Here is a 20,297-nt window from a genome sequence, read left to right as displayed (position 1 = left end):
CGTTGAGCTTAGATCTTGTTGTGTGCAGCTTTTGTATCAAGATCTTCCTTCACTGAGTTTCAGTTTCCATGTCAGCCTCCCGTCTCCTTTCTTTCTCTCAGTGCTTTGAACTCTGCTTCAAAGCTTATTATCCTTCCAGATAATAGCAAAGTGCTTTTATATTTGGCTGCTTGTGTGACGAAAACGACCATGAGGAGAAAACATGTCTCAGATTAGTAAATGATGAAAGTAAAAGCCAATAGTGTAATTTACCTTTTTGACTCGTTCCACAGCACAAGAAGTATCACCAATTTTAACCACATCTTTTATCACTTTGGACTTTCCTTGAGAACCTCAAGAACCAGTGTCTCTCTCTTTGTCTTCATTGTTTAGAGAATGATCACTGTCCTCTTTGCCATCAGATTCCTCCTTAATCACTTCTCCTTTCGACTTTCCTGTTCAAGAGACAAAACATTTTGTCTCTCTATCACATCAAACGAACTAATGAATGAAGAAAAAGGGTAACAAACTGTTATCACGTCAAACCTTTGTTCTTGCTTCTCAAGATTGTATTGGCCAGTTCAGAAGAACTGCCTGTGTCTGTGTCTGTGTCTTTTCCTTTGCTGAGAGAATAAACACTGTCTTCTTCATCATCATCAGAATCAACGGATGCAAGAAGGAGCTAACCTTTGTCATTGCTTATCTGAACAGTATTGGCCTTCTCGGATTCAGCACTAGTATCTTCTGTGTCGTCGCTGCTTAGAGCACATATATACTGTCTTCTTCTTCTTCATCGTCATCCTTCACTTCAGCCACTGCTCTAGCTTGTTTACATCCATCAAGGCCATAGATGCTGACCTTGAAAATGTTGTCTCCGTTATACACAAAGGTCATAAAGTCTCCATCGACGAGAGCATAATCCTTAACGAATTTGGGCCACCCTTGTTCGAAGTACACTTCCTCTTCCAAACGCATCCACCAGTGCCTTGGAGGATGGCTGTCTTGGGCAGATGACGTGGAAGTTCATCGTAGTAGGAGATGGGGATAAGCTGCAGCCAAAAAAATGTTAGCCAAACTGCTAACTTGAAGGCCAAGACTCAAGAGATAAAGCATTCTATGTTTAAAGGATGGGCATTTATGGCACAACAGAAGTAATATGATATGAACATATACTAATCAATGAACAAATCTTGAGAAAAACAACTAGTATATTCTAATATATCTACTGCAAAATTTCATAAATGGAAATGATTCTCATGTGAAGGTAAAGACTTTACATTCCATCTCCGACGTTCAAGCCTTACCGTCACCTGAAAACCCTAGAATGTGGTGATCTCCTGCGTCAAATTCTCCTCGACAAGACCATGATTCTCTGGTCGGGGACGAACTACTCTCTGTTCCATAGATACGAACGAAGGTCACGCTAGTGGTATGCAGATGACGCTACTGATGATTTTTTTTTTTTAATCTTTTTTTTATTTGGTTAATACCACACAGAAGCTGTCGAACTATGCAACTCGGAAGTTTATAAAGGTATACACCGGACATACCAACAAAGTATTCTGCATCACATCCGCGTTTTCTGTGACCAACGGCAAGTACATTCTGACAGGATCTGAAGACAACTGTGTGTATCTGTGGGATCTTCAGCATAAAACTATACTCCAGAGACTACAAGGCCACACAGAAGCCTTGGTCTCTGTGAGTTGCCATCAAGTTCAGAAAAATCATTTAGATAAAACCATCAGGATATGGAAACAGGATACTTAACATGAGTTTGAATATAAAACGAAAATTTGTAATTTGCTTCGTGAGATTGATTATACACGTTGAAGTGTGATTGCGATATCTGCATGGTGGTCAAGATATATACATCACACATGAAAGCATGCTAATGAGATATTGTTATTAATATCCACACTTTCAATGTTATTTATCAAACTTACAATACTGAATAAATATGAAGTCCCCCTGGGATTAGTGAATTAAAAAAAAACTCTGTAATTTCTCTCTCAGATTCAACATTCAACATTCAACAGTAAGGAGGAGGGTAACATCAAGAATGAGATACGCAACTTGTTACGCTCAATCCTTTACCCCCTCTACAGAGCAGTCACACAATATTAGAGTCTCGAGCTGACTGTCTTTGCAAGTATGCACCATCACAAGTTTCCTTCATGACAAACTTTCTAATAGAGACCAATGTGACATATAATTTCATTTGTACTATTAGACCAAACAAAAACTAACCACCAAAAACTTCCATAAATTCTGGATGTGCTAGACAGATCCATATACTTAAGTTTACCAAAGCCCTGTAATACATTTCCACTATTATTATTTTTGGTTTTGTAAAGCGCATATAGTAGTACCAAATAAAGAGAGAAAGATATACGAAAATAAAACTAAAGGAGCCATACCTTAACAATAATTTGGGCCATTGCATCACCTAGGTTACAACCTTAGACAAGTTAAGATGGGTCAGTTGGTCATGTACGTTTCGATGGTTGAATATGTTATAACGCCTAACCCACCAATCATATACAAGTTAAAGAAAAAAAAACTGGAAGTGCAACAAAAGTAAAGAACCATAGGTGGAAAACCTTTACCTCAAAAAGAAGTTTCTAAGAATAGATGCTCTACCAAGTCGTGAGTAACTCTAGCACCAGATCTAATCAATCATAGTTGCCAAGAAAGAAGAAGAAGCTATGGCATATCCGAACGTATTTAGTAGAAGACTGATATTGACACACAAAAAATTGAGGCAGGTAAATTGTTCTCTAATATTTGAGAGCAGACATTTTTTAAGTTTAAAAATTAAAACTGTGCGGAAGATTTTTTTTTAACGTTTTTTTGTGATCTTAAAATTCACTCAGAAATAAAGTACACGTTTATGATAGCATGTATTAGAAGTAATTTAAAAGAAGAAAGTTTGGCTACTATCATAAACGTGTACTATCATACTATGATAGCATGTATTAGAAGTTTATTTCTGAGTGAATTTATTAACAGAAATAAAGTACACGTTTTACTATAACCATTATAATTGATATGCAATGATATTTTGTGTATATTATATATTAATTGTTTTTTTTTTTACTTTGGATACCACAGGCATGACAATTTTTTTTTCTGTTTATAATTTAATTTGCTCCATCTCCAATCACTCCACTTCTTGTTTTGCTTCAGTCACCATCCCTGCGTCCAACATTTTCAACACCGTCTCTTTTCCACCACCACCATTCCCGTAATTTAATTTTGAGTTGTTTTTTGTATAATTTTCTGACAAATTTACTAAATTTCTGAATCTAAACAAGTATTGATTTAACTTGTTTTCAAAATCCCATGTGATTTAATATTATATGTTTTTGTTTTAGATAAGAGAAAAAAGTAGAGGCATTTGTCAGTGAAAAGAAAAAGAAACGAAGGAGAGAGAGATTTTTGTTGTGTGGTAGTAACTCGTGAAATACGCATGTAATGGCTTTTATACCTTCACTGAAGTTGTATAGTTTGCCAACAAAAATCAAAGGGTATTTCCGTATTTGTCTTGAGGAAGTGCAACTTCGTATTGTCAGATATAAATACATTTTGGTAGGAAGAAGAAAAAAGCAAAGCAGCATTTATTCATTAGCATAATTCCTGACCGTTGAGATGAGATCAATGAATGGGAATGGTTTCGAAATTGTAAACACTTACCGAACACGTTTGACTATTTAACACTTTAGATGCAGACTTTTCCACCAATCTACACGTCATGTTTAGTAGCTTTGGTGCACGAATGAATGACGTGCGAAGAGAGAAGTGGGTGTTTCGGTACAAATACCAATGCTTTGGTAAGATCTTTTTCTCCAGTCTATCTTTGCAGAAACCCTGATTCTCTTTTAATCCCGTTAAAACTGGAGAAGAAGAAGAAGAAGAAGAAGTCACTCTGCCACATTTTGTCAGTATCCGGGGACATATCAAGGAGTAGAGATTTTGATAAAAAAAATAAATAAATTAAGGAGTAGAGATAAACGGGTTTCAGTTAAGGGCGGCACACTTTTGTCTTCTAGAGAAACATTTGAGGCTGGGTTCTTTAGATTAGCAGCAACTTAAGGCTGGTTTTTAGGAATTTGGTACAATAATGTACCCGAAAAACTTATGTTTGGGTAGGTAATAGGCAATATCCTTTACACAGTTCTAACGGGAACTTAGAAATCTATGATGGTAAGTTGGTTATCGGAACCACGTTTATCGGAGCATTTCCCTTGTTGTTTAGATTAACATGGAACGACCAGCAGATCTCGTATTTGTCAATTACTACTACAGACAACAGATCCTACACAAGAGGGTCTAGACCTTTATGTGCGAACGTTTGGTCGCGGTAATTAACTCCTCAACTCTTTGGAATCTGTTTACTTAAAATGCTTTTATAACTCTTTCTTTTTTTCCAGGGAAGAAGAAAAGCAAAACAGAATTGATGGTAGATACTTGTGTTTGCATCTCGGTTTTGGCTCTTTTCTTAGCATTACTTTTCTAGTGCAAGAGGAAAAGGAAGAGAGAAAGAGAAAGAGAAAGAGCCACTACCGCAGCATCAATTGGTAATTAAGGGTATGACTGGTTTTCCCGCTACTACCCGCAAACGCAGCTTTTGCGGTTAGTAGCGGTTGCTGGCGTTTTGCAACAATCGCTCAAACCGCTCTAAACCGCTCCAAATCGCTCTGAACCTCATAAATTCAAAAGCTGGTTCCAGCTAGCGTTTGCGGTTGCGGTTGCGGGCGTTTGCGGGAGGATAAAAAAAATTTTTTTTTTTCCAAAACAATATAAATACAAAAAAAAAATTCAATAAAAAATTAAAGTGAAATTATAAAAATGCTAAAATATATCAATTAAATTTTAATTAATATTATAAAACTTTAAAATAAAAATATTTTCTATATTTTTAAAAAATTTAAACTATAACTTTCTAAATATAAATTTTATATTTATTATAATATTATTATTTTGATATTTTTATAATTGTATAAAATGTAAATATTATTAATTTATTATTTAACAGCTGCTGCATTTGGTAGTTAACCAGTCATAAGTATCCCGCAAACGCACAAATTTCTAACCGCAGAACCAGTCGTACAAATCTCTTAAAACCGCTAGAAACCGCAACCACCCGCATCCGCAAACTCCCGCAACCGCAACCGCTGCGGTTAAACCAGTCAGACCCTAAGTAAAGAAAGAGCATTTGAGCAAAAGAAAGATATCTATATATATCAATACCATTAAAAGGGGATCATTCACTTAATGAAAATTACAGTTTCTCAAAAATACCCTTATTTTTACAAAGGATGAATAAAATTCATTAATGGCATTTAAGCCTTTTGGTTTTGGACCTACATGTACATCTAAATAGATCTATAAATAATGGGCCTATATATATTTAAAAGATATACTAACTTTAAATATAATATATGTATAAATATATTACGAACTATAAATAAATTAGCAAACATGAAAATATCATTTTCTTAAATATACATATCAATATTCAAAACAGATCATTTGAATATTATACATTTTTTCAATACAAACCAAAATCCTATATCCTACACCATATATCATATACATATTTGAATATCATTTTTCCATTTATAATGTCATTTTATACATAATATTGATATGGCAATTACGAGTGTTCAAGAAAATTTTAAAAACTATATTAAAATTAATTTTTAAATCTAAAATAAAAACACCAACTTATAATAAGTTATTAATGACGAAAATAAACTAATATTGTCATATCAATAAGTTTTTTGTATTATCATTTTTTATTTGGATAACATAATAAAATTTTATCAAATTCTAAGGAATCACTAATTTATGTAATATTAATAAATATATGAGTAATTTAATCAATTTTAAAAAAAAATTACTATTAGATATTTTGTAATCGGATCAATGGTATCAGATTGCAGGTTAATAGTGAGTTTTTGGATTTTTACCTGGTTATATCAGATTTTTAATTAACGAATTTTTCATTAAATCCGAACCGGATTATATACAATGTATCGGATCTATAGGTCCAACCATGAATCTAGGCCAAATATGAAAACAAATCTTAAAACTCAAACATTATCATAGAACAACTACCATATTTCGAAAAAATACCATATTTTGAAGAGAAAAAAAATGATAAAACCCTAAAAACTCAATTGTTATGGTTCGAAACAAAAATAATGGTAATTTGCAAATCAGTTTTCGATTAATAAATGAAAAACAAACAAAATCTAGTGTTTTATTAATTGCATAGGTACATCCTTATAACTCTTTTTTTTCTCTAATATTTTTGAAGAAATAATGATGCCAATGGAAAGAGAAAACGCAATAGAGGATCAACCACTGCCCCAATGGATTTTGCGATGATACATTGATACTGAATGCCACAGACAACTTCTCTCAAGAGACGGACCATGGTGGGTTTGGGTATGTGTATAAGTTCAAAAAAAATTTGTCCTAGCATTTCACATTCTGTTGCATGCCTGCATTATAGTGGTGTGTATGTATTGTTGACCATGTAGGGTTCGTTTGTGTCTTCATAGTGCTTTATGGTATGTATGACCAGGGTGTGTTAGCCAACGGGGAAGAAATCGCTGTCAAGAAACTTTCAGAAATCTCGAAACAAGGGTTGGATGAGTTTCGTACCGAGGTGAGGTCTATTTCACGCCTTAGACACATCAACATCGTCCGCCTGTATGGTTGGAGCGTTTACAAGGAAGAGAAGCTATTGATATACGTGTATCTAGTGAACGGCAGCCTGAAACGTCATTTTATTTGGTTTGCTGTTTTAAATATGATTGGAATCATATATATATATATAATGATGAAATTCTGGCCGGTTTTGTAGGTGGTGGTGAGCTAAATTGGAAAACGAGATTTCATATTATCAAGGGTGTAGCTCAAGGCCTAGCATATTTCGAAGAAGGGGTTTTTGTTCTTGAAACTGTTAACGGGAAAAAAGAACAGATCATTCGCCTCTTCCATTGGCCATCTTCTCGGCTACGTAAGCTTTTTTAGAATTGATGTGTTTTGTTTCTTTGAGAAATAGAAAAATTGAAGAAACAGAAACAACCATTGTGTTTTTCTTTGTTTCGTTGGAAAGGCATGGAACAAATATAATGAAAGAAACTGGAGTGAAATCATTGATGAGAAGATCAGACAAGACTGTGTACAGTCTTGGCAAGTGTTGAGATGTATTGAAGTGGGACTCTTGTGGTGTCTTATCATTTTGCAAGGGACATACCAAAAATCTCCCTGGTCGTGGCTCTACTCCAAGAGGAAGCAATTGAGATTCAAAAAGCCAAAATGCCCTAGCTTTTTACCCAATTGATGAAGGCAAAAGTGGGATTCCTTCCTCTTCAAACTCGCAGGGAGAATCTTCCACATTTACTTCCTGTAATGTTGCTGCCTACACGGTTCCAGAGACTGATCCTCGGTGAATTGTTAATTACTAACTATTGTATTTGGAGGACTTCAAAAAAATAACAGAACTTTGCGGCTGGTCGTAGCTGGAACTTGGTGATCAAAAAAACAAAGAAAGATAATACACCAAGTTCAAGGTACGATCAGCCGAAAAGTTTTGTTATTTTCTTGGAGGTCCTCCAAATACAATAGTAAGTAATTAAGAATTCACCGAGGATCAGTCTCTGAAACCGTGTAGGCAGCAACAATACTATTTTCCATCTTTCATATAATAACCTGTTTAGCTTATGACTATTATGTTTTTCTTTTTATTTGTCAACATTGTACATTGTGTTGTTCTTATTTCTGTATTTTTCCATATTGTTCTTTTCCCCAAGTTTTTAATTTAGAAATTTGGTTTAAATACTTTGACCAAAAAAGGAAGAAATTTTGTTTAAAAACATTTTACAAAAAATAAAAACGTTAAATAACTATAAAGCTTAACATCTCAGCATCATTTTAGGCAGTCTCGTCTATTTATTTCAACTTTGTTACATATTATTTTGATTTTTTATTTGGCATTACACCAAGCGGAGTGGCCGATTCCGCGCCGATAAAGCACTCGGCAGAGCTCCGCAGCCGCGATTCTGCAATACTCGAACTAAAACTCGGTTCAGAAAAAAAAAACGTATACAGCCTGGAGATTTCGAGTGAAAATCAGTAATAACTTCATAGATCTTTCATAGTTTAGTTTTACTAATATAATAGGTAAACTAAGTTAATATGAAGTAAATCGCAAAAATGGTGTATATGTTGAAAATAGGCATTTCAGTTCAGACTTCAATACTGTTTCGGTTCGTTTGTGTCGATTTTTCAGTATTTCAGTTTATAAAAATTAGCTACCATATTAAAACCATATCTAATTTGGTTTGGTTCAACTTATACACCATCAATTTTTGGTTTGGTCGGTTTTATACAAAAAAAAATTCATAACTGTATATATCTTTTATAACAAATTTTAGATTATGTGAATAGAAGTAAGATTTATTAAAACATAAATATATATTCCTTAGTCTAACTTTTAAATATAATATTTTCTATTTTAATATTAAAATAATACTAAGAAAATAATAATACCATAATATAATTATATTTTAGCATAAGGAGTTATCAATAAAATATATTTTATTTAATTTGATAAAAATGAGAAAAACAAAATCACCACTTTAACTTAAAGCAAAATAAAAATTATTAAAATCAATGTTTTGATTATGGATATCATATTAATAAAATATATTATGCATATATTATTAATATTATTATAAATTTTACATTAAAGTATACTAAAATTTTTAACTCCTCGGTTTCTTCGGTTAATTCGGTTTGATCGGTTTATATACTAAACCATATCCATATACTGCGATCTCTTAAAAAGGACATCCATTCGGTTTATTCGTTACTACCAAATCCAACCAACTTTCTTTGTTTAGGTTTGGTTTTAGTTGGTTACGTTTTACCGGATTGAAACCCCTAGATGAAAACACAGAAAATGGCTGCAAAAATTAGGTTAGAGCCCCTAGAGAAAAAAAAGAAAAATACATTTTTACGCTTCTTTAAAAAGGATAAAATACATTAAAATGCACCACGGTGACGTCGAACTCGGTTTCAACCTCAAAAATAAGCTCCTCTCACCACTGAGCTACAATACTTAAACTTTTACTTTCCGTATGAAAATATTTCAATGTATATTGTATAATTTTTCTTTAAAATTAATTTTTTTAAGAAAATTACTCTCTGCGTACTCTTCGGGTTTTTCCGCTTTTCTAATAACTCGATATGCCAGGATTTGTCGAACGCGTTCTGCCTAGCGAGTTTTCGAACATTGTGATTAGTTTAGTTTTAAGATAATATAATTAATTTAAATGTAATAATAATATTTAAAAAATCAGTTAATAGTAAAAATATTTTGAAATATTTTTATTTTAAGTTATTTTATTCTTTTCTAGAAAATTTAAAGAAAATATACTAATTAAGGACTAAAAATAATAATGAAAATTAAAAGTAATAGTATAGATAAAAATGTTTTTGTAATAATTAATGTGAGTACACATAAAACTGATTGTTTAAATAATATTAAGAATAGTTAAAATTTTGTAAAATACCATTTTGACTAAATTTTCTTTTGTCCCTATACAAAACATCATTATTAGTAAATAAATCTTAAAAGTCACTATTATTCTTTTTCAAGTATATAAAATTAAAATTTTTGCTTGATTTATATTTAGCTATGTGTTTTCTGTTTTTAATTTTTTATATATTTTTAATTAAAGATATTTTCAGATAACAACAAAATATTTTTTAAAAAAATTTGGATAATTTTTATTATTATTAATTTTAATCACTTATCTAATCAGCAAATTAAAATTCGTTTTTATTTTGTCGCTAATTTATATATTTTATTTGTTATGAGCATAAATGATATTAACTAATCTAACTTTTAACGTTCAAAATTAATATTCATTTTTATTTTGTGACTAATTTATATATTTTATTCATTAAAAGTATAGACAATATTAACTATTTTAACTTTTAACATGAAAGCTCTAATGAGAAAAATCACTTCGCAAATAATATATATATATATTGTTTTTGTAAAATTTATATTTTCAGTTTGGTAATTCATGTGCTATCTATTTTTTTTCTTTTTATAAAAAAGAAACTAATTTTGCATCTTTTATTATATGGAGTTCAAGTTTTTTTCAGTATTAAAGTTCATTTTTTTTTTTTTCCCTTCTGATTTTTATTGATGAAACTGAAAAAACATACAAGATGAAATCCAAATGCCAGCGGATACGACTTAAAATCCCTGGAAACATAGCCCACAACAGGGGATCACAAACCCAAACAACGGGTGACATACAACAACTACTAAGATCACTAGATTAATCTTCACTCTTACATCCAAACCCGTGAACAATCCTTGGTAGTGAGAATAGAGATGATACCTATTGGCTTTGATCAGCCGGATCTCTTCCAAGAGCCAGACAAGAGAGAGTAAGCGATGCAATGGCCTTCACAACAACGAAACCAGACCAAACTTACATGAACCTTCAGTTCCATGAACCAAGCCAGAACCACAATGTCTAACACCAAAACCCAACTCGAGAAGCAAACAAACGCCTTACAGTAAAGCTCCCTTCTCAACTGAACTTTCATCGGAAAATCTAAAGGCCTCAACCTCTTTATAATGCTTCAAACAACAGAAGCCACCGAGGACGAGAGAGGCAAATGACAATCCGGTAGACACACTTATTCAAAGGACAGGAGAAGAGCTCATAACAGAGAGATGGAGGCGACCAGAACCAAGAATCTTCTCTTCTCAAAGGTGTTAGACCTGCTCTGCTCACCACACACCACTACACCGTCAACACATGACCGCACCATCAACACACCACCGCTTAAACCGTTGCTGAAACAAAAACCAAGAGGACAAACACTAAAACCCAACAAGAACGCCTTAGATTTTCAACCTCTCTGACAAGGAACATACGACAGATGGGATAAAAGATGAAGCACAAGCCAAGACGAAGCAAACGAACAAGGCTGCCACAAAACATGACCATCTGCACCAGAAATCTAAAAGGGAAACAACTCAAGATCTGTAGATCTAACAGATTCAAACCCCAAAATTTCTAGATCTGTTAACAGACAAAGAGGAGATGATGAGAGAGGTGAAGAGAAAACGAAATACAGGAGGACGAGTCACTCCGGTAGCGGCGAGGAGCGCCCACCACCGGAGAAAGCAACGAAAGGCTGGCGGCTGTTTTCTCTGTTCTTAGGGCTTCCTTTTGATTCAGTATTAAAGTTCATATATTCCGTTTTTTTTTAAAGTTTCGATGTTATTAACGTAATATTACAAATAAATAACTGAATAGAAAATGTAAACAATGAAAGTTCGAGAGAACCCTACTCCATAAAACTCCTCTCTCTCTACTCTCTCTCTTCCTCTCGTTCAGATTCTCCGCTGCGCACGAAACCTAAAAAGAAATCTCTCACAACCCCCAAACCCCTCTCCCGATCTCCAGGTACGCTTCCTCTCCTCTCCTCTAACCCTTTAGCTTCAGATCAGATCTCTTAGATCTGAATCTCGTATCTTATGATTTAGCTTCTCTTCTCAATAGGTTTTAAAGTTTCAAACTTTAATGTGTGTGTTATCAGGGTTTCGAACAAGACCGAATCTTTGAGAATGAGTGTGGTCGGGTTCGACTTCGGGAACGAGAACTGTCTTGTGGCCGTCGCAAGGCAAAGAGGCATCGACGTCGTCCTCAACGATGAGTCAAACCGCGAGACTCCCGCCATTGTCTGCTTCGGCGAGAAGCAGCGTTTCATCGGAACCGCTGGAGCTGCCTCCACCATGATGAACCCCAAGAACTCAATCTCCCAGATCAAGCGTCTGGTGGGTCGTCAGTTCTCGGATCCTGAGCTCCAGAGAGACATCAAGTCTCTTCCTTTCTCCGTCACGGAGGGACCAGACGGGTACCCTTTGATCCACGCTTCTTACTTGGGAGAGAAGAGAGCGTTTACTCCCACTCAGGTTATGGGGATGATGTTGTCTAACTTGAAAGGTATTGCTGAGAAGAATCTGAACGCAGCTGTGGTGGACTGCTGCATTGGTATTCCTGTTTACTTCACTGACCTGCAGCGGAGAGCTGTTCTTGATGCTGCAACGATCGCTGGCTTGCACCCTTTGCATTTGATCCACGAGACCACGGCGACTGCTTTGGCGTATGGTATCTACAAGACGGATTTGCCGGAGAGTGAGCCGCTTAATGTGGCCTTCATCGACATTGGTCATGCGAGCATGCAAGTCTGCATCGCAGGGTTTAAGAAAGGGCAGCTCAAGGTCTTGTCTCACGGGTTTGACCGGTCTCTTGGAGGAAGGGACTTTGATGAAGTTCTGTTTAATCATTTTGCCGCCAAGTTCAGGGAGGAGTACAAGATTGACGTCTCGCAGAATGCCAAGGCTAGTCTTAGGCTCAGGGCTGCGTGTGAGAAGCTGAAGAAGGTTCTGAGCGCTAACCCTGTGGCGCCGTTGAATATTGAGTGTTTGATGGATGAGAAAGATGTTAGGGGTGTTATCAAGAGGGAAGAGTTTGAAGAGATCAGCGTCCCTATCTTGGAGCGTGTCAAGAGGCCTCTGGAGAAAGCTCTCTCTGACGCGGGGCTCGCAATTGAAGATGTACATATGGTTGAGGTTGTTGGCTCTGGCTCTCGTGTCCCTGCTATTATCAAGATCCTGACTGAGTTTTTCGGTAAGGAGCCGAGGCGTACAATGAATGCTAGTGAGTGTGTGTCGAGAGGATGTGCCTTGCAGTGTGCCATTCTTAGTCCCACCTTCAAAGTCCGTGAGTTCCAGGTAATGGATGCTTATCTCTGCTTAAACATGTGTGTTTATCGCCTAGTATAGTACTAACAAGTCATGTTATTAATTGTGATAAAGGTTCATGAGAGTTTCCCCTTCTCCATTTCGCTGGCGTGGAAAGGAGCAGCGGCTGATGCTCAAAATGGAGGAGCTGAGAATCAGCAGAGCACCATTGTTTTCCCCAAGGGAAACTCAATTCCTAGTGTCAAGGCTCTGACGTTTTACCGCTCTGGAACATTCTCTGTCGATGTGCAGTACAGTGATGCCACTGACTTGCAAGCACCTCCAAAAATCAGTACTTACACGGTTTGATCCTTTGCCCAATGTCGTGTGTATCATTAAAGACTGTAGCGTGCTCTTGTTTCTCATTGTTGTTCTCCTTTTTTGCAGATTGGTCCCTTCCAGTCATCAAAAGGCGAGAGGGCAAAGCTTAAGGTGAAAGTGAGATTGACCCTTCACGGAATTGTCTCTGTTGAATCAGCAACTGTAAGTTTGTGTTGTTATCATCCAACTGATCATTCATTCAATGCGAACTTGAGATCGTTTAGTTTATGCTAATTTTTTTTTCCTCTCCTTCGTTGCAGCTTTTGGAAGAGGAAGAAGTTGAAGTTAAGGTCACAACAGAGCAGATGGACACTGACAAAGCCTCTGGTGAATCTGATGTTAACATGCAAGACGCCAAGGAAACCAGTGATGCAGCTGGTACTGACAACGGTGTTCCTGAGCCGGTGCAAATGGAAACTGATTCAAAGGTTAGTTTTCTCTACTGAGCTGATGGTCCTTGCTATTTTCTTTCACTCGTGAACTTGAAATTTAATCAAATGGGTATGGTGTATGTGCAGGCTGAGGCTCCAAAGAAGAAGGTGAAGAAAACAAACGTACCTCTGTCAGAATTGGTATACGGCGCCTTGCAATCTGTGGAGGTCCAAAAGGCTGTGGAGAAAGAATATGAGATGGCTCTCCAAGACAGAGTTATGGAGGAGACCAAGGACAAGAAGAATGCTGTTGAGTCCTATGTTTATGATATGAGAAACAAAGTAAGTAAACCCTTTTCTTCTCTCTTTTTTTAATATGCATCGAGAGTATGTATTTATAAGGGGTGGCTACTTGCTGTGTTTTTGTATTTTCAGCTGAGTGACAAATACCATGAGTACATTATCGAGTCAGAGAGAGAAGCGTTCCTGGCGAAGCTGCAGGAAGTGGAGGATTGGTTGTATGAAGATGGAGAAGATGAGACTAAAGGTGTCTATGTTGCAAAGCTCGAGGAGCTCAAGAAGGTAATATACACATATGATAGATTGGCTATTTTACTTGAATAGAAAAATGATTTTAACAGAGCTTGGTGATTGGACTTTGATTGTTAGGTGGGTGACCCAGTTGAGATGCGTTACAAGGAGTCACAGGAGAGAGGGACAGTCATTGGTCAGCTTGGTCACTGTGTTAACAGCTACAGAGAGGCAGCGGTCTCTAATGATTCCAAGTTTGACCACATTGAACTAGAAGATAAGCAAAAGGTATAATAACTACAAGAGCTCTGAGATATTTCATGATTATTTTTTTTGCATAAGAATGTGGAGATGTGTGTGTTTTAATCATCTATTGTTGTGGAATGCAAATGAAGGTATTGAACGAGTGTGTGGAAGCAGAAGCATGGATGAGGGAGAAGCAGCAGCAGCAGGAGGCGCTTCCCAAGTACGCAACACCAGCTTTCTTGTCAGCTGATGTTACAAGGAAGGCTGAGGCATTGGACAAGTAAAGCAATAGCTTCTTCTTACTTTGTTGTTTCTCTTGTTAGTAGGAAAGTGACTGAACCATCTTTTTGGATTTTGTTTTGGCAGGTTCTGCAGGCCTATAATGACCAAACCAAAGCCGGTTGCCAAACCGGAAGCACCGCCGGCCAAGGCGGCGGCTGATGAGGAGAAGAGTGAGCCACAGCCAGAACCGGCCTCTGGTGAAGAACCAATGGAGACTGAGAAGCCCACCGAAGATAGTGCCTAAGAGATGATGGTTGGTGCTGTGTATCGATTTTGTTTTTGTTTTCGCTACCCCAAAAGAATCTATATTCAAACTCCTTTCAGGAAGTATTGTTTTCCCTTTGTGTTTTTCTTCTTTATAAACTATTTATCGTGTGTGAGATGAGGATTTGTTCTACTTGTTACATGTTTCTGAGCAGGTTTTTTAAGCAAGAAATATGCATATTTTGCAATTTGTATCAACAGATTTATTTTTAAGACAACGAATAAAAATAAATACGCATAGAACGACACACAGTTGACTGTTCCAAAAAAAGCGAGTGGAAGAAGAGAACCTGATCTTGTATTCTCTGCTTAGCTTCACTGCCACACAAACTCAAAGCTGTTTCCCTCTTCGTCTTCCTCCATATGCATTGCTCTTAAAAAAACATGTTCCTCTATCTATTCACCATGGTCGTCGTTCACAACGCCGGCTTCAGTTCTCCGGTAAGTATCCGCTATGACCATGCTTTATATATTTCATAGTTTCATATGAGCTTTTGCTTTTTTTTGCTGAAACTAACAACAAAAAATCTTATCTTTTTGAAGCTTCATAACAGAACCAATCCTATTGTAAGATTGTCAACTCAAGCTACACCGTTAAAGCCTTGTCCTTTCACGTTCCACATCTCTCTAAACAGTTCAACAAGTTTGTCATTTTCAGGCAAAACAAGACTGGTTTTGTCTCGTTCAGAGACAAATGACAATTCCATCACAACAACATCGGTCGATGATCCTCCAAGTGAACCAGTTGAACCAAGCAACAACGGTTCTGCAAAAAGAGCACCGTTGACAGCAAGAGAAAGACTCAGCCGATACACCGAAGCAACACCTAAACCATCAAAACCCAAAATGGGGAGCCAAATCTTGGAGGTGCTCAAAGAAAGTGACAAGAAATCGAATAGGAAGCCGGGTCTACCCGAAGCACCAACCAACATGCTTGATGATAGCAAGAGAGGTATGCCAAAGAAAGGGCTTACATTTGATCTACCCAGAAGTGCGGATATACTAGTCATTGCTTTTTCATTTGTGTTCATAAGTACAGTGATGTTTGCTACTACTTTTGTTGTCTGGAAACTCAGTGCCATTCACTTCAATGAAAACTAAAGATCCATCAAACAGTGAGTGAGAGCTGTAGTTGAAATGCATACTGTGTAGTAATAGTACACATAGTTTTGGTGTTACAACATCTTGTCATGCTTTATTTTCAGTTTTAACCATTACATTATGATGTCTTTTATTAAAAGAGCTATGGAAGTAGATTGATTATACCCCCAACCAAGAAAGGGCTAATGTATCCAGTTATAGAATGGTGAAACGAGTTTGTTTTAATTTACAAAGGGGAGCAAGATTTACAGCAAGGACAGACACTACCTACTTTTGATTTGTCTGCATCAGATGGAACTTTCTACTTTGGGAGGCTTATAGCTCCAATTAATGACTGGATGGAGTTATTTATGTGAAACATGTACTTGTTCAAGATGAATGTGAGATCCATTAAGCTAGTAGTTCCAAACCAGCTTCTTGTCTTCACTAGAAGTGTGTATATTTAAAAATGGATTAGCTTGGACTGGTAAATTTGATTAGTTGTACTCAAAATGTGATATTCTTCTAATTACCCCTTCTTTTATTTATAATATTGCTTATATATAAAATAAAACTATTTATTAAAATCATTGTTCTAAAAATCAGTTTAGGTGTCAAATTGATCATAGTCGAAACAATTTTCTTAAAATCCGATGTAAGCCGTTCAAATCGGTTTATGCTCTCCTAAATTAGTTAGAAACAGTCTAAGTTGGTCTAATTTGATCTAAATTGATGTAAACTGGTTAAATCAAGTAACAATGTTAATGTAAATCCACAAATTTGTTTGATTTCATTTTTTGTATATCTAATTTTAAAAATTCATCAAAAATTTTATAATTAAACCTAAAAAGTTAACATACCTAATATAAATATATAATAAATAAACATTGGTTAAAAATATACATAGTCTTCTCGGTTTCACATGAAGAAAGTGATAAATCATGGAAAAGTTGGTTATATAAAAATAAAAAATAATGAATTCAATGTTAATTTTTATATTAATTACTAATTGAACATCATGCATACAAAAAAGAGTGTAGTGTACTACCGTGATCTCGAATTCTTTTACCAGAATTTTTGAGTCGTTATATAAACTACCAAAGATTTATACATACATATAGGCCTAAAGAGTAGCAACGAGCTCCAAAGAGTCTCAGAAACCTCACACAAACTTCATATTCACAATACTTACAGATTCGTTATGAAGCAACGTACTACTACTACTACTACTACTCCTCTTATCACGTAGTGGACAGCACTTCAAGCTCTGCCCACCAAAGAGGTGAAAGTTTCGGAATAGCATCGTCCGGTGACAATCCTGTGATCTCTCGTAACCTCCCTGTCACTTCCATCATTGTCGGTCTCTCTTTCGAGTCTTCCCTTACACAGTTTCTGATCACTTCGCCTATGTTATCAACCTTCTCATCAAAACATTCCAGTGTCGGATCCACCATCTCCTTAAGAGTCTTGCCTCTCAAGAAATCATCAAAACTGGTATCTACCGAGTCACCTTTTTTAACAGACTCTGGTAGTTTTCCGGTTATCAACTCGAACAACAGCAAACCGAAGCTGTATACATTGTCTTCTTTAGTTGTGACTGAGATCATGCGAGTGTCTATGAGTGCATTGGTGCTGGTCTCTCTCTCTGATGGGCCTTTTAGGTAACCAAAATTGAAATCTGCTATTTTGACTGCGTAATCCTCAGTGAGGTGAAGTGCTGATGAGAGAAGATTGCTATGGACTACAGGTGGATTGAGACCGTGCATGTGGTCAAGGCAATATGCTACACCCATAGCTATTCTTATCCTCATTAACCAGTCCAAATGTTCTGACTCTTTATCTGTAAAAGAAAATCCTTAAGTAAATGACACAACTAATATGAGTAAATAAATATTTTTTTGTTGCTTACAGTGTAAATGTTCAAAGACTGATCCGTTTGATGCATATTCAAAGACCAAGATCCTAGTGAAAGGTTCATCTTCTTCACAGTAACCAAGAAGGTTGACAAAGTTCTTGTGGTTTATCTTAGATAACATTTCAATCTGAAATGATCATAACATAAAAGGATTAAGACAATGGAAATTAAAAAACCTTTTAGATAATTGAAGGTGAACTAGTTGACGGTAGATACCTTCTTTCTGAACTGCATTTCTATGTTATTAGTCCACTCTTTGGTAGAAGCAGTAGCAACAGAAGCCACAGCTATCTCCACCCCACTTGATAGTGTCCCTTTGAACAATGTACCAATGGGACATGACCCAATGACATTACTGAACTCTTCACAAGCAGCTTCTATCTCAGATCTTTTCAGTTTTGGGACACCTGAGTAAGACAATCATACAACATTAGTGTTCAAAAGAGTTAAAAAAATGTTAATTAACATAGTGGAAATTAAGTTACCAGTTATGAACACTTTCTGAAGTTGTCCACTAAGACCTGTACGCCAAGGATTAACAGATTTGCCAGCCTTGCTTTTGAAAAAGAAGACACCAGTAGCTAAAAGAAGAAGGAGAACACCGCCTGTGCAGCCAACAACAATAGGAGCTATGCTGTTTGAAGAACTTCTTCTTAGAGTATGAATATTTGGCAAGGCCACAGAAGGAGGTGGAGCAGAAGAAACATGCAGGGCGGGTGGACTTTTCTGTGGCGGGTGCAATGCTGAGGATCTACTGGTCTTACTTCTGTGAGAAGGAACCACCGAAGATGACGGCGGTGTAGCAGATGCAACAGGGCGGTGGTCTTTGTAAGAATTCAAATGCGTGTAAGGGTTACGGAAACGACCTAGTAATTTCCTGTGAAAACTAACAGCCCCCCTACGAAAAGAAAAGTTCAAAGGTCAAATGAAAATGAATACAAGACAGAGGAATGAACATGTAGCAAGTCTTGTAATAGAAATAATTATGGAGACGGTGTTTCATTTAAGCAATCAAAATTTAATAAATACAATATTTTGTTTTTCAAAATGTAAAATTGATCATGATTTTTTTTTGAACACATACAATTGATCATGATTATCTAATAAAAAGATTAAAAATATAAAATGTATTTTCCAAACAATTTTTTTAAAACATAAATCATTTTGAAATGGAAGAAATGTTTCGGAAGAGTTATGAACGAGGAACTAAATGATCAATACATATATTTTTCTTAACTAATATTTAGGCCGAAAAGTGTATATATACTAGGCTAATGTCTCATCTGGCTATGCAAGTCCTAGATCTACCATACCAACTACATTGATGTTGATACTCAACCAAAAAAACATTTTCAACTATATTAAAGTAAAAAGCGATCACAGAAGAAGCTGATACTTACAAATCTGCTGCATCTCTATCATCCTGTAGATTTTTTGTCACCGCTAAACATTCAGTTTCCAACGTCTCGAAGCTCAAAATTACCAGAAACATCATGAGAGTACGCATTTGGAGCCTTAACCGTACGGGTTTCCAGTTCTTACTCATCGTGAAGACGACAAGTGGAAATAGGATTTAAGCAACACCGAAGGAAGCTGATAAAAATCGAAGCTCGGATCTGAAACTGAGTATAAGATGAGAGAAAGACCTGAAAAAAGTAAGCTAGCTAGAAGACGAATAGAGAAAGAGAGAGAGAGTTTGAGTTTTGAGTTCGCGTGGCTTTGTGAGAGCAGCAGCATCATGACTTTTCAACTTTATTTACAAAATTAAATTGTTTTTAAAGCGCGTGTCCCCTTGGTTTCGCCCATAATAAATTAAGGAAAAAAAACGCAATAACTTCTTTAAAAAATATTATATTCAACGATAAGAGAGAATAGGATCAACAGTTATCGCTGTAAAAAACAATGCGATAATTTTGAATTTGTGTAAAAAAATTAAAACAACGTGTAGAATTGACCGGTGCATTGCTTTATTAAAAAAAGAGAAGAATCTATGGGATAAAAGATGCCAGAGAGCAAAAAGGATTCAAAAGAAGACCATCACCGTCGATAAAGACTTCTGCGTAGCCTGTCGACATGTCTCGCTTTTATTTTGTGTGCTGTTTAACGTGAATTATGGTGGGGTTTATGTATGCCACGTGGTTTTTTGTTTTTGATGTTGGATGATTGAAGTTGAATAATTGATTGATTGTGTTATGGTCTTTGCGGATTAACAAAATTATTTGAAAATTTATACAAAAATAGTACGTGGAGTTGCTTGACTAGTTCAAACTTCAACGTGGAGGTTACTTTCTTCGTTTTCATTCCAGCTTCTTTGCCATGTGGGTGTAATAGTCATGGATGTTGTGGGAAATGGGAATACCCCATTTTCCTTAATTTGTTTTGTAAATTATTCTCTTTTATTTCTCAATTTTTTTGCAGATTTTCTAATATACAAAACAGTGTATAGAAATGT

The 20,297-nt window shown here is 35.9% G+C and overlaps 3 protein-coding genes across 3 annotated transcripts; 2 read left to right on the top strand and 1 right to left on the bottom strand.

Annotated features, from left to right (window-relative positions):
* The first annotated feature begins 11,269 nt into the window (after positions 1 to 11,269).
* LOC111204282 (heat shock 70 kDa protein 15) lies at positions 11,270 to 15,048 on the top strand. The gene is made up of 10 exons (XM_022698628.2): positions 11,270 to 11,495; positions 11,629 to 12,826; positions 12,911 to 13,138; positions 13,223 to 13,318; positions 13,417 to 13,584; positions 13,675 to 13,869; positions 13,963 to 14,109; positions 14,197 to 14,346; positions 14,454 to 14,584; positions 14,671 to 15,048. The coding sequence occupies exons 2-10, from the start codon at positions 11,657 to 11,659 to the stop codon at positions 14,828 to 14,830; spliced, it is 2,445 nt and encodes an 814-aa protein (XP_022554349.1). The 5' UTR covers positions 11,270 to 11,495; positions 11,629 to 11,656; the 3' UTR covers positions 14,831 to 15,048.
* A 49-nt stretch (positions 15,049 to 15,097) lies between these two features.
* Positions 15,098 to 16,113, top strand: LOC106445326. Its single transcript, XM_013886850.3, has 2 exons — positions 15,098 to 15,291; positions 15,394 to 16,113. Exons 1-2 carry the CDS (start codon positions 15,235 to 15,237, stop codon positions 15,949 to 15,951), a joined length of 615 nt encoding a protein of 204 aa, XP_013742304.1. The 5' UTR covers positions 15,098 to 15,234; the 3' UTR covers positions 15,952 to 16,113.
* Positions 16,114 to 16,902: 789 nt separating this feature from the next.
* LOC106430950 (probable inactive receptor-like protein kinase At3g56050) lies at positions 16,903 to 19,581 on the bottom strand. Its single transcript, XM_013871751.3, has 5 exons — positions 19,246 to 19,581; positions 18,331 to 18,743; positions 18,062 to 18,252; positions 17,840 to 17,972; positions 16,903 to 17,770 (listed from the first exon to the last, which is right to left on the bottom strand). Exons 1-5 carry the CDS (start codon positions 19,389 to 19,391, stop codon positions 17,172 to 17,174), a joined length of 1,482 nt encoding a protein of 493 aa, XP_013727205.1. The 5' UTR covers positions 19,392 to 19,581; the 3' UTR covers positions 16,903 to 17,171.
* Between the last annotated feature and the right edge of the window lie 716 nt (positions 19,582 to 20,297).

Source organism: Brassica napus, chromosome A4 (genome assembly GCF_020379485.1).
Source record: "Brassica napus cultivar Da-Ae chromosome A4, Da-Ae, whole genome shotgun sequence".
Taxonomy (NCBI): domain Eukaryota; kingdom Viridiplantae; phylum Streptophyta; class Magnoliopsida; order Brassicales; family Brassicaceae; genus Brassica; species Brassica napus.
The sequence above is the reverse complement of the archived record's forward strand: the minus strand, read 5'-3'. Positions and strand labels throughout refer to the sequence as shown.

What these genes read in the sequence shown, in the direction of transcription:
- LOC111204282 (XM_022698628.2), top strand. Translation starts at nt 11,657, where the DNA reads ATGAGTGTGGTCGGGTTCGACTTCGGGAACGAGAACTGTCTTGTGGCC. An exon ending in CAAAAATCAGTACTTACACG is followed by an intron (nt 13,139 to 13,222) that starts GTTTGATCCTTT and finishes CCTTTTTTGCAG; the next exon opens with ATTGGTCCCTTCCAGTCATC. An exon ending in AACTAGAAGATAAGCAAAAG is followed by an intron (nt 14,347 to 14,453) that starts GTATAATAACTA and finishes ATGCAAATGAAG; the next exon opens with GTATTGAACGAGTGTGTGGA.
- LOC106445326 (XM_013886850.3), top strand. Translation starts at nt 15,235, where the DNA reads ATGTTCCTCTATCTATTCACCATGGTCGTCGTTCACAACGCCGGCTTC. An exon ending in ACGCCGGCTTCAGTTCTCCG is followed by an intron (nt 15,292 to 15,393) that starts GTAAGTATCCGC and finishes ATCTTTTTGAAG; the next exon opens with CTTCATAACAGAACCAATCC.
- LOC106430950 (XM_013871751.3), bottom strand. Translation starts at nt 19,391, where the DNA reads ATGAGTAAGAACTGGAAACCCGTACGGTTAAGGCTCCAAATGCGTACT. An exon ending in GATAGAGATGCAGCAGATTT is followed by an intron (nt 18,744 to 19,245) that starts GTAAGTATCAGC and finishes TTCTTTTCGTAG; the next exon opens with GGGGGCTGTTAGTTTTCACA. An exon ending in AGTCTTTGAACATTTACACT is followed by an intron (nt 17,771 to 17,839) that starts GTAAGCAACAAA and finishes TTTCTTTTACAG; the next exon opens with ATAAAGAGTCAGAACATTTG.